At 34.8% G+C, this 14912-nt stretch overlaps 1 protein-coding gene across 1 annotated transcript in view; it reads right to left on the bottom strand.

Annotated features, from left to right (window-relative positions):
- Mdga2 (MAM domain containing glycosylphosphatidylinositol anchor 2) overlaps positions 1 to 14912 on the bottom strand; it is a 954594-nt gene that overhangs the window by 322896 nt on the left and 616786 nt on the right. Inside the window, exon 5 of the mRNA XM_004649150.3 lies at positions 580 to 712. Coding sequence (XP_004649207.2) covers positions 580 to 712 — 133 coding nt within the window. The remainder of the gene's footprint in view (positions 1 to 579; positions 713 to 14912) is intronic.

Raw genomic sequence — 14912 nt, forward strand, 5'->3', positions numbered from 1 at the left:
AAGAGATCATTTACGCACTTTTTTTGTTGGCTTTGCTTAATTTTCTTTCTTGATTTCAACGAGTTTAAGAAAAGTTCTTTCCTGATTTTGCATCAACTAAACACTTAAGTAGCTTAGGAGAGAACATTTTTTATGAAAAATCTCTGTGAAAGTGATATAGGCTTATTTGTGGCATTTATAACTATCTTATTTTTAAAAAATCACAATTTTGTATGTATATAAAAGCATTATGTACTATGCTGTAATACAAATATATACTGTTGATTTGTCAAGAGTCTTTCAGCTATGCTAAATATTTCTGAGGAATAAAAAAGCTGAACACTGGGGCTGAGGAGATGACTCAGTGGTTAAAAGTGTTCGCTTACAAAGCCTGAGGACCCAGGTTTAACTCTCCAGCATTCACCTGAAGTCAGATGTAAAGTGGCACATGTATGTCATACACACATACATACACAGATCGTATAGCATGAAAATATTTAAAAGATTGAAAGGTAAGTAATTCTGAATATTTATAACAACTGAGTTATTTTTTAAAGCAGTTATAGAAACTAGACAAAAACACATGGTAAAAGTCCATACCTGTCTTGTTGGAGAGTCTGAAGGACACCATTTTATCAGGAATATTACAGACGCTCCTCACTGAAGCAATGCAGCTATAATTGGCATAGTCCTGAGGGCGAAGGTTCTTTAGTTTTAAGATCTTTGTTTCACCCTGAAAATGTAGAAAAAAGCCTTTTAAAAAAAAATCCAGTTAGCTGGGTGTGGCGGCACACACCTTTAATCTCAGCACTTAGGAAGCAGAGGTAGGAGGATCACCATGAGTTCGAGGCCACCCTGAGACTACATAGTAAATTCCAGGTCAGCCTCGGCCAGAGTGAAACCCTACCTCGAAAAACCAAAAAGAAAAAGCCAGTTAACTAGAATGAAGGAACAAAGCATATCAGTATATTTTATGAAATCATATTATTAGTAGAATGTGGCAGAATGACTTATTATTTTAAGGAATAGATCCTAAATTAAAAATGAAACACTGCATTTTAAAATAATACTGTAACATGCCTAGAGGTAAAAACTAACAGACCACAATGAAAATTCATAATGATTCTTTGCAAACTTGCTTCCTAGGGGAGAAACATCTATTTCTGGTGGTAGTTATGCAAATTATTATGCAAAGATCAGAACAGTACACTTAATAATAGAGTTTATTCAACAAACACTGCAGTCTATGCAGACTTCAACATGAAACATTATGAAGAAAATTCTGAAGAGGAGCCAACAAATGAAATACTGTTTTTACAACAAATGAGTAAAGAAATTCTAATGACTGATAATTAAATTTATATGCATAAATATTTGGTGTAGTTGGAGCAATGACAGATGAGCGATGTCACATTGAAAGAAAGGAGTATTTACCAACGTTTCTATATGATTATTGCCCTAGCTGCTTGAGGTGCAAGAATGCAAGAATGCATCTGCAGGTAAATCTGTGAAGTTGTAAAGGGTCCCAAAGCAGATAAGTGGACTGAAATACCTTATAACTCCTACTATGCCTGGAATGCAGGGACATTAGATTGAACTCTTTCAAAGGTTAAGAAGAACAAACAAATAAAAAACAAAAACATTTCTGCTCAATACATCAATATGAAATCCTTCTTTCCTTCTCTGCCCTCCTTTGCTATTTTCCTCTTCCTGACTCAGTGGGTCTTGGCTTCCCTGGAACTCAGCAACTCAGCCTGGGGAGGAAGTTGGGAGGAGGGGTCCTGCCTACTGCTCTTCCTGGTTCTTGGCAGCTAGCCTAGCTGGGTAGACTATAGGAAGGACTGGTCAGGTGTGTGGCTCAGACTTTCCTCCACTGGTTAATAAACACAAATGCTTGTTTCTAAAAAACAACAACAACAACAAAAACCAGAACTAGTCTTTTGATAGTCTTTCGTTTTTATCAATCAAGATTCTCTCACCAGTAACTTCCTTATTATCATAGCAGAACAGTGTCCCAGTGACTTCAGGTTTGAAAATTTTTTCCATACATTAATTTTCCTAGAAAACATTTGTGTGGACCCTGTGTTTTTTTAACTTTCTTTAAATAAGATTACTCAAGTCCTGAAAATTAGTGTACAACATACTATTGAGAAAGATTGGAATAATTAATGACACATAAATATGCCACTATTTTGGGAATAAAATAAAAACAAACAATTTTTTAAAACATCCCTTGGCCAGAAATCGGTATGTGGGTCAGATGAATCTCTCCAGGGCACACAGCATCACAGCCATAGTATAACATATTTTCTATTCACCATCAACATTCACTTTAAAAAATATTTTTCTTTCTTTACTTGAGAAAAAGTATTTGGGAGAGACAGATAAACACACACACGAACATGTGCACACATACAGAGGGGGAGAATGGGCATACTAGGACTTCTAGCTGCTGCATCCAAACTCAGATCCATGCAGTACTTTGCGCATCTGGATGTACATGCACATGGATACCAGGGAATTGAACCTGGACCACAGGGTTTTGCGAGCAAGCACTTGTAACTACTAAGCCATCTCTCCAGCCTCAACACTAATTTATAAATCATTCATATATTTAGCATTTTCTTCACATGAATGTGCATTAATCTATTTTTGTATTTCATATTGTGAAGTAGTCACAACAATTAAGAACTAACATACCATCACCTAACATAATTATTTTTTCCTCCTTTTTAAAAATCTGCATTATACAATCTTCCTACTAAATCACATGAATTATTTGGTTCTGGAAAGACCTGACATTTTTTTGGATACAAGTATAAATGCACCCTACACAAGTATATATGTAAATTTGTATTTTTTAGAATAGTGCTATGCATGCTTTCAAAGAGTTATCATGTATTAACTATTGCAGGGATGCATAGGAAATGTGCTTAAATTTGTTGAAAGAGATACAGTGGTATTAGCTGACACACTTAACTATGAAATGGATCCTGTCTTACTTTCCTCTCTGATACTTCTACTAGGATGTCTTTATATTTCTTCTCAGCATATCATTAGTATTACCTGGAATTCTATTTGTTCCACAGTTAACCTTATTTTAGAAAATTTCCCTAGGTGACAAGTTATGCTTGCTGAAGATTGTTTACAACTAGCTCTATTTTCTGTCTGTGAAGTCTGTATCCTTGTTTTTCAGAATCGTCCTTAAACTTACATTAGATATTTGTCTTCTACTGTCCAAATTTCTGCCTCAGCATGTCTTTTTGATGCCTCACAAACACCTAAAACTTAACATATCCTAATTTGAGCCACAAATGTATTGCTTTAAGCCTATGCTTCCTTCTTTAGTAATATGAATCTTCAATTCAAATATAAATGCATATGAAAAACTTCCATCTCTGTGAGACTTTTTTGCTGACCTTTAAACATATTCAATTTCATATTTATTTTTAAATAATTATTTTATTTTTATTTATTTGAGAAAGACAAGAAAGGCAGATAAAAAAGAAGAGAGAATGGACACTTCAGGGCCTTCAGCTGTCACAAATGAACTCCAGATGCATGTGCCACCTTTTGCATCTGGTTTATGTGGGTCCTGGGGAATTGAACCAGGGTCTTTTGGCTTTGCAGGCAAGCTCCTACTACTATGAAATCTCTCCAGCCCTTATTTAGTTTTAGTTGTATTACTATGAACCCCCTTCCCCCATTCAATGGATCAACTCTGAATGGTACTTAGTGTAGTTTCAGGATATACACAGGCACAAGAGACTATGCCATAACTAGATTTCCTGTCAGCATTATTGATGCATGACAATTACATATATTTAAGAAGAACAAATTGATGTTTTCATAAACTTTTACATTGTAAAATAATTGACCAAATCAATCTAACTGCATATGTATGACATCATATAGTTGCCATTTTTTAGTTTTTAAATTTTCATTAGTTAATTGAATTTTAGAAAAGTTCTAGCTATATGTCCCAGGATTGCCTGGGTTGTGTACACTCTTGCTTCTTCAAAATCCAAATGCTCAGATTACATACCACAATACTGGTCTTTTCACTATTTAAAAATTTAAATCTGAGCTGGGCATGATGGCACATACCTTTAATTCCTGTACTTGGGAGTTGGAGATAGGAGGATTGTCATGAATTTCAGGGCATCCTGAGACTACATAGTAAATTTCATGTCAGCCTGGGCCAGAAGGAGACACTACCTCAGAAAAGACTTCAGACCATTCTCTCATATCCCAACACAAATCTGAGGTCCTCTTTTCATTTTCTACTTATGTCTATGCTAATTAATTCCATCCACTTCTTAGAAACCAACACTCCCAAGTCTACACAAGTAAGTTTACCTGTATTTTCTGGAATAGAAAGAACCTCTGTTAGTGATGTATATTTCTGTATCTTTTAACAGTTTCATATTTCTTATTTAAATTTAATTATACAATGGATTTATCTTTGCCAGACTTCTCCCTTTGCCAGTAAGAACTTATGAATAGGGATTCTGAGTTTCTCTCTCATTGAACTCAAAGCATGAATTACAGATTTAGCATAGAGTAAGACACTTTTAAAATTAGCATTTATTTAGAACTCAAATTGATAGCATCAAATATCTTTCACCACCCTTATCTTTGCTTAATATTGAGCTATTTCTGCAACATTTGCTACCAAGTTGGTGTCTGGTGTGAATTCAATGGATCTTAAATAAATGAAACACCAGTCAGAGATTAAACATACTTAGGTTAAAAAAAAAAAAAAGGTCCTCACTGCATTACACACAATCAGTAAATATTTATGTATGTAGTAAAAGAGAAAAATGTAACATTCCATTAGCAATAATGTATGTAGATTAGAGTTTTATCGTTGAACAAAAGATTGCACAGAAGACAAAAACATAGAATTTGGTGAAATTTGTAACTTACCACAGGAAATAAATGTAAATCAGAAATACAAGTGGCATATGCAATATGTAATTATATAATGAAATAATAATAAAATATATAGAATTAAATATGTGTAATTATATACAATTATTTCTTCTATTTCTCAAACAAAAGACTCTATTTTTCTGAATTTTTTTATATATAGCTAATTCTAAAAGCAATTGTTTTGTGATAATAGTTCTTATATATAAACAAAGGAAGAATACTATCATTTTAATATATAAGTAGTGATGAATTTTCATTAAACATAAAATTAATTGTAGTCCATTAGTACATATTAGTTATGTCTTCATGATATGTCATTTTTAATTCAAATTGTTCTGCAATTCCCACTGTATGCTGGGATCCTTTCATATCCATTGTGTAATGGTTTAAAATTTTGCTACCCCAATCCAAAATATTACTTGTACTAAATATAATTATAAAAATAATACATTTTAGGGCTGGAGAGATGGTTTAGTAGTTAAGCGCTTGCCTAAGAAGCCTAAGGATCCTGATTGGAGGCTCAATTCCCCAGGACCCAAGTTAGCTGGATGCACAAGAGTCTGGAGTTTTTTTGCTGTGGCTGGAGGCCCTGGTACACCCATTCTCTCTCTCTGCCTTTTTCTCTCCCTGTTGCTCTCAAATCAATAAATAAAAATAAACAAAAAAATAATAATACATTTTAAAAGCAAAATATATAAAATTTATCCAATTTTTCAAGTAAGAGTCATAAAAGATTGTCCATTCTTTATAGCATGTCCTATGGTCTATGTGTTGGTTTTTATGTTCATATCAAACTATGGATTTGCAGTATGCTTTGAGGTCAATTAATAGGATGGCTTCTGTTTTATTGTTTTTGTGCCTAAGATTATTTTTTTATTATTCAGAGTTTAGTTTATGTGATCACATGTATGACAAAAATATTCTTGTTCCTGTAGTCTTCATTGGCAGATAAACTTCTGTAAGGCCTGTCACTGGTTCTTTGAGAAGGACTGCATTTATTCTGCAAATCACTTTGGATATTAGTCACCTAACCAGTGATTCTTCTAACCCCTGAATGTGAAATGTATTTCCATTTTTTGTGTGTTCTCTTAAATTCTTTTGTCATTGTCACACAGTTATCAATGTAGAGATTTTTTTTTTAATTTTATTTATTTATTTAAGAGTGACAGACACAGAGAGAAAGACAGATAGAGGGAGAGAGAGAGAATGGGTGTGCCAGGGCTTCCAGCTTCTGCAAATGAACTCCAGACGTGTGTGCCCCCTTGTGCATCTGGCTAACGTGGGACCTGGGGAACCGAGCCTCAAACCGGGGTCCTTGGGCTTCACAGGCAAGCGCTTAACCGCTAAGCCATCTCTCCAGCCCAATGTAGACATTTTTTGCCACTTTTGTTAATTTTTTTCTTAAGTATATGTACTTACAACCTGTTAGAAATGGGATTGTTTTAAATATTGGTTACTGGTATAATGCTATGAGTATACAACGTGCTTCTAACTATGTAGGTTTACCTTGCATCTTGCAACCTTGTAAATTTTATATATTCCTTTACATTCCTTTTTGGGGGGAAAGTATCTTTGAGGTTTTCTAAAAAAATTCAAGCAGTGACAATCTGACTACATCCTTTCCAATTTATATGTCCCTTGTTTATCCTCTTGTCTGATTGCACTGGCTGGGATTTCCAGTAACCTATTGAATAAAATCAGTGCAAGTGGTCTTTCTTGTCTTACTCCTGATCTTAGAAAATCTTCATTGTTTTTCTCTATTTATTATGATATTACGTGTGGGCTTGTTATATATGACTTTTATTGTGTTGAATTATATTGCCTCTATACCTAATTTTTCCATAATTTTTATCATGAAGGTATATGGAGTTTATAAAATTCTTATGCATCTATTGAAATAATCATATGACCTCTAGTTCTGTATGTTGTTTAGTCATTTGTATGTGTTCACCCATCCTTGTATACCTGGATTCCACTTGATTACCATGACTACAATGCTACTGGGTTAAGTCTGCTCATATACTTTGAGAATTTCTGCATACATGTTTATCAAAGTTAACAGCTTGATGTGCTTGTTTTTGGTTGTGTACTTGTCTGCTTTTACTATCTGGGTAATCTTGCCTTCATAGGGTGAATAAGAAAGAATTGCCTGTCTTTATTTTTCTGGAATAATTTGAGAAGAACTAGTATTACTTCTTTAAATGTGTATTAGAAACAAGCAGCAGCACCACTTAGCCCTTCACTTTTGTACACTGGGAGATACTCTCTTGATTTATATTTGGAATCTAAGAAAGTTAATACAAGAGAATTTCAGTAACGTTGAACAGAGGTTAATTAGAAGCTAGAAAGAATAAGGGCAATAGGAAATGTGGCTCAATGAGTACTAAGTTAGAGTGAAGTAAAATAATTTGATTCCTTATTTAGCAATATATAATTACACTGTAATTTAAAAAGAAAGCTTTTAGAAAGAGCTGTTAATGTTTTCATCACAAATGGCAAATATTTGCATAGTTATACTTATCCTGATTTGAACACTGAACCACATATTCATGTCAGAACATCACATAGTACAAATAAGAACATATAAGTTTATGTCAATTAATAAGTACCAAATCATCTAAGATGTATAAAATTTGGATTTTTTCATACCTCCCATTAAGCACTCTATCCTTTGCTCATATTTGCTATATTTCATACATTGTAATCAATAGTTTTCTTTTGTTGTCCTATCTATATGTATTGTCACACTAGTATTAGATTGGAAAACCTCTGGTTCTCAACACATCTGCATTTCAATATCTCCATTGGACAAGTAGAGGGGTTGCATGACCATGTCTTCCCTTTCCTTGTGAAGATCCAAGTTATTACAATGAAAGTTAATTATTTAATTGTTATGCTGGCTATGCCACATTTGTTGTTGAATTTCAAGAAGTCATCTGCTGCTTAATAAAATTAACTGTGCTGCTCTAAAAATATGGTTTTTGAGCTTTATGCTAAGAGTTTCATGATGTCTTTAAAATCTTATCAAACATCATGTATTTCTCTATAAGCCTATTATATTTTAATAAAATATGTTCATGCAAAATTAACTATAGTCTCAGTTCATTGACCAAAGGATCATTTAACACTTGCTCTATGCCAAGTTATTTCTAAATAATACTAGTAACACAATATTTGGAAAGTTATGAGAACATTTATGTCCAAAGTAATAATAGCTAAACAAACAACAATGGAACATTTTAAATAGTACTAACAATTTATAACCAATTAATAATAATCAATTTAAAAATATTAAAAGGTTATGAAAAGTACTAAATAATTATGTGTGTCTTGAGAAACATGCTGAAAGTACACATTGGTGGAAAGATAAATGCTGATAGAAAATTGAATCTCTACATGTAGTATAATGAAACTAGATAACTTGTTTCACCATTTCAGCATTCATAAAACATATAAAACATTCCAAAAGTACATCTCAAGATAAAAGCATATATAAGGCTTCTCTGAATAGGATTCTGGTTACTTGTGAATTAAAGCCAGGAACTGACCAATGGGACTCATGAAATTAAGCTTTTTTTTTTTTTTTTTTTTTTAGCAAAGCAATGAAAATTTTCCCTTCAAATGAAGTGTAGCACACAGAATGGGGGAAAAAAAAAACTGTGTCCAGTTATACATCATATGGGGAAGAATGAGCATATAGAATAAACAAATAACTCATAAAACTAAAAATGAAGAAAGTAAACAACCAAACAAAAATAAGCTATGATATTAAGCAGAGTAATAAAAAGAAGAAATACAAATTAAAAAGTATACATGGCTGGGACTGGAGAGATGGCTTAGCTTCCCACATAAGCCAGATGCTTATGCATGTGGAGTTTGTTTGTAGTGGCTAGAGGCCCTGGTGCATCCACTTTTTCTCTCTGTCTCTCTGCCTCTTTCTCTTTCTGTTTGTCACGCTTAAATAAAGAAATAAAAATAAACAAAAAAATGTTGAAATATTACCCATGCCTCTCATGAAAATATGAATTAAACCTACTTTGAGATTCCATGTCACTTTAATCAGAATGACTGTGATCAAGGAAACAAATGACAAAAAATGCTGATGAGGATGTAGAAAAGGCTATCCATAATTCACTGCTGATGGCAATGTAACCTGTTATCATTGCCATGGAGATCAGCATGGAAGTTCCTCCCAAAGCTAAAATTAGATCTACCATATGATCTACTTGTACCACTCCTGACCCAAAGTAGTCTATACCCTACAATAGAAATACTTGCATATCCATTTTCATTGCTACTCTATTCACAATAGCTTGGGATTATAATTACCCCAGATATCCATCAACTGATAAAAGAATATTGAATATTTGGTACATATATATAATGAAATTTTATTCAGCTATAAAGAAAAATGAAATTTGCAAGAAAATGGATAGAACTAGAAAATAGATCATGTGAGGCCCAGAAAGTTCTCTCTTATATGTAGATCCTAGCTTCAAACTTTTAGGTTTGTGTATAACTTGAAGAATCTGTAGAGTATGGGAAGCTACAAAAAGGCCATGAAGTCTTAGGGTGGAACAGTAAAGCACAAGTGATATGAATGTAGTGGGAAGGTAATCTTAGAGTTGGGAAGAGTTAAGCAAGGATGGGGGGCAGACATAAATTGGGATGTAACCAAAACTTAGGAGATATGAAAGATCTTTATGGCAATGTCAGTTAACTATAAATACAATTTTATTCACCAACAGAATGAATGGAAGTATCCTGCATGGACAGTTAGTGCTGCTCCAAGCAATAGTTGGTTATTAAAAGAAAAACTGGGTGTCATGTGTGGGTTACTTCTGTAGGGCTTTTGGTCAGGGCAGTCCCAAAGCTCCCCCCAAAAAAATATATGCTATTGTCATTATTGTCATTGTTCTTGGTTGGAATGGTCAGAGATTATTGCTGAAGAAACAACACACTTTGGTTGCAAGATATAGAGAAAAATCAAACTAAAACTTACCTGGAAGCTTCCTCCCTCCTTGGTAGTTTGTGATAGTAGGTGCTTTGCCCATTTCTGGGGGAAAAAACTCATTAATGGTCTCACCCAGCTATGGACCCTGTGTGCTACAATACTGAACTACTAGACAAGGTGTGACTATCAACTAGTACAAAAGAGGCATACTTGTTATGGGGATAAAAAACTACTTTCTGATTTTATTTGTGGCTCTCTCCCTCTCCACACAATAAAATTCATGGGTAGGACTCTAAACCTGATTAAAAATAAAAAGCCCATGCCTCAGAAAAAATAAATAAATAAATAGACCTAGGGGCGAGGATCATACTACTGTTGTTTTGCTAAATAAATGTATTACCAAACTGCAGTCTAAATATTTGTGTATATACTCACTGATTAGTGATGCTCACAGCCTTGTTCAGAAAAGCACATTTTTTTTTTTTTGCCTGTGATAATTAATGCAGAGACTCATAATCGGTCAATATACTGAGAATAAGTGACTGCTGAGTGCTTAGACCTATACTGGACATCTATGAAAGGATGAAATAACATCATCAAAGAGGAGATGAAGAGTATAAGATCTGGAGAACAGGGATTAGAGCTGTCTTCTGGACATGATAAGTCCACCATACACAAAATTATAGCAGATTTGGTTTCCTGCACAAGACCTACAACAAGAATGGGTCTTTCAACATTCCAGCTTGGATGGGGAGGGTATTGGAGACCCCACCCCACTCCTAGAGGAGTCACTGCAGATAATGGCTACAAGGGGAAAGAGTGTCATCTGCAATGGTGTGGCACCAGGCAGTGTTCCATACACCAGCAAATAGCTCACCTCTCCCCTCTACCAAAGCTCATGTAAGCATCTCTAATTAAATTCAGTGTGTCTCAAAAAGTGCACATGAAAATGTGAGGGACTTTTTGGGAAGACAGGGTCCAGTAAGAGTGGGAAGGAGATAAGGAAAGGTAATGGAAAGTGAAAATGATAAAAAATATTATATAGAAAGAGATATAGAAATGGATATGAAATTTGCAAATAACAAATAAAAATAATTTTTTAGTATTGAAATGAGTCAAACAAATAAATAAATTGGAATGTGAAAAGCTATGTAAAGGAGACTTTCTGAGGAACTCCAAAAATATCAAGAAAGACCATATATGAATGAGAACTAGCAATAATGTGACTAAGGGTACTGAGACTACAGAGACCCTGACATATCAGAAAGTTTAGCATGATGCAATGCTAGATTGAAAAATCATAGGACTAGAGTGAGGAACTGTATCGTGTAGGCTGAATAAAAGCTTCAAAGATGGAAACATTCTAGATAAGTTGCTTGTGAGCAAAGATGCACACTCATGTTTGTGTGTGTGTTTCTAAAATGACATGTTATGTTTAAGACTGCAAAGTTCAACTATCTTGTTTTCAGCAAAGTCTGCCCTAAAGTCTGGCTTTTCCTATTGGAATTTGTTATTTATTTGTTTATTTGAAGAAAGGTCTCATTCTAGCCCTGGCTGTCCTAGAACTTACTCTGTAGCGCCAGGCTGGCCTCAAACTCATGGCAACCCTACTTCAGACTGCTTAGTTCTAAAATGAAAAGCACACATTACCATGCCAGGCACATAAAATATTTTAAACATTAATGTTACCATTCTATTAATTATAACATTGAACTCCACCAAAACACTACCCATCTGTCCATCATCCTCCTTCCCTCTGTCTACTCTTCCCTTCCTTTTCTCTTCTTCCCTTTCGCCCTCATTTCTTCCTTCCTTTACTACCTCTTTTCCTTTCACACTCTCTCCCTCCCTCCCTCCCTTCCTCCTTCTCTCCCCTCCTTCTTCATTCCTTTGTTCCTTCTTTATGAAACACCCCTCAGGCTTGTTTATTTTTTGGTTTGGGGTTTAAATTTTTGACATAGAATCTCCATTATGTAGCCCAGGCTAATCTTAAACTTGTGATCTTTCTGATTTAGCCTCCCAAGACATGAAACTACAGGTCTGTACCACCATATCTGTCTTGCATTCATTTATTTTGAATATTATTTGATAGCTATTATGTCAAGTGTTTGCAACATGAAGCCCATCTCTGTGCCAATCTTTAAAAATGTTACATAGCTTAATATCTTTTGTCTACTTTTCTTGATATTTGTATTTCATTTATATAGGATTTTCAGTTTTATTTAAACAATATACATGTATTGGGTCTCCTTTTTTCCATGTTGCCAATCATTTACTAGAAAATTTAGTCAAGTTCTTGCCTTGGTACATAACTCTTGCATAAACATTTTTGAGCCACTGTAGTATAATAAGAGAATTAGGAATAATAAAATAATATCAAAATAGATTACAGGATGGAGAATACAAAGAGGAGATGATCCTCAAGGGAAATATGTAAAATAAATAAATAAATAAATAAACCACAGCCAATATCTATGCAGCTTTGGACATTGAAATTCAGAGGATAATTTTATAACAGCGTGTTGCAGTCAGGTTCACATTGCTGGTAGAACTCACCCAACCAAAAGCAGCTTGTGGAAAAAGAGGTTTATTTTAGCTTATAGGTTTGAGGGGAAGCTCCAAGATGGCAGGGGAAAACTATAGCATAATGAGAGGGTAGACATCACCCCCTGGTCAATATAAGGTGGACAATAGCAACAGGGAAGTATACCAAACACTGGCAAGGGGAAACTGGCTATACCACCCATAAGCCCACCCCGAACAATATACTCCCTCTAGGAGGCATTAATTCCCAAATATCCATCAGCTAGGAAACTAGCATTCAGATCACCATAGTTTACGGGGGACACCTGAATCAAACCACCACATTCCACCCCTGGCCCCCACTAACTGATAACCATCCATGATGTAAAATGCAATGCACTCAGTCCAACTTTAAAAGTTCCCATATCAATCCCAATGATGTTCATACATCCTTGTAATCCAAGGTCTTTTAACTGTGCCATAATACCAAAAAATAACCACAAAAAGCTCATAATGATACAGAAAAACATTCACACTGCAAAAGATGGCATTGGGCATAACAAAGTAATACACAAGAAATACATGATTTAAACAGAGCAAACACCAAACTCTGTAGCTCCAAGTCCAACAATGCCTCACACTGCCCAAATGCCATTTCCAAAACACCAAAAGACCATGTTGTAAACTTAATGACCTCTCTTTCCTGCATTTTTTTTCTTGCATTATACTTTATAATACCAGGTAGGGTTCCAATTTGTTAATCCATGGGGGAATAAAGAAGACTTTGAACAATAGTACTCTTTGAGCTCTCAGGCTCCATCAAGAGTCTACATTCTTCCTTTTGTCCCAATGCAGGTCAGATGGTCCAATCTCAAAGATTGTAATTTCTCAATTGCAGCTGACCAGGCAGCAGTTCACCCAAAGATTTATCTTTCTTTGTTATACCAGTTCATTTCTACACAAAGCAACCCTGCACAACTTCTCAGAACTCAGGCATAACAGCAAGCTTCCCATGCAAACTGCTAGCCCAGTCCAGGCAAAGCTCTTTCTCACCCTCATAAACCAACCCTCAAAGTCCATAGTTCTTACTGTAGTCAGGCCTTTCAACTCTGACCAGAATAGTCCATCAAGATGTACTTATAGTACTGCCAGGAGTCTCCTAGGCCAAGGTTTCAATTCCTTCCACATCTTGCTTGAAAATCAACTCCAAAAGGCCAAAGTCACACAGTCAGGTGTCTAGCCACAACCCCACTCCTGGCACCCCTTATTGTTTTAGTCAGGTTCATATTGGTGGTAGAAATCATCCAACCAAGAGCAGCTTGTGGGGAAAAGGGTTTATTTTGGCTTATGGGATCAAGGGGAAGCTTCACAATGGCAGGGAGAAATGATGGCATAAGCAAAAGGTGGACATCACCCCCTGGCCAACATAAGGTGGACAATAGCAACAGAAGAGTGTGCCAAACACTGGCATGGGGAAACTGGCTATAACACCCATAGGCCCATCCCCAACAATACACTGCCTCCAGGAGGGTTTAATTTCCAATTTATATCAGCTGGGGAACCTAATGTGTAAAATATCTAAGTTTAAGGGGACACCTGCATCAAATCACCACACAGAGGCAATCCTGAAAGTAGTCTTTTTTTTTTTTTTTCCTTTCAGAAATGCTGTTGGCATTGATATTACTCGAAAGTAATATAATATAATTTCAACTGAAATATTAGTATTTTAAAACTTTACAAAGATAAATGTTTTCTAAATTTATTTATTTATTTATTTATCTGAGAGGGAGAGGCAGATAGAGAGAAAGAGACAGAATGGGCACACTGGTGCTTCCAGCCACTGCAAACAAATTCCAGATGTATGTGCCACCTTGTACATTTGGCTTACATGGGTACTTGAGTCCTTAGGCTTCACAGGCAAATGCATTAACCACTAAGCCACCTCTTCAGCCCCACAAAGAGAAATTTTAGTGATTTCTTGACTCTTCACATAAGGTCCACATACACACCTTGGATAATGTATCTAATTATTAATCTTTTAAACAGAGAATACTAATCTTTGAAACAATTTATTCTCTACCAATATATATGGCCCAATTAGTACAAGATTTTAAATGCATATTCTTATTAATTTTTATTTACAATAGGTTAGCCAAATGGGCTTATTACAAAGATAATGAAAAAAGAATTTCTAGACCCAGTGATTTCCTACTAAATTAACTACTGTGCTTTTATAGGATTGTTCTAGATAAGATTAGGTGGTTACTTCATAAAGTTGGAACTGAGATATTAAAGGGTAGGAACTATAGCTGACACATAAAGTAGTCCTCTAAGTTAACATACAATGTTAATTTTCATACATGTGAAAGATAAGGGTGATAGATATATTAATTTGTTTAATGGATATAAGCAATTAGGCAGAATTATGAGAATAGCTGTACCTTATCTATTTAATTCACCACATTCAGAAACTTTTGAGGAATAATTTCATAAAAATACATATAATATATATGAGAATATC

This window comes from Jaculus jaculus, chromosome 7 (assembly GCF_020740685.1).
Source record: "Jaculus jaculus isolate mJacJac1 chromosome 7, mJacJac1.mat.Y.cur, whole genome shotgun sequence".
Classification (NCBI taxonomy): Eukaryota; Metazoa; Chordata; class Mammalia; order Rodentia; family Dipodidae; genus Jaculus; species Jaculus jaculus.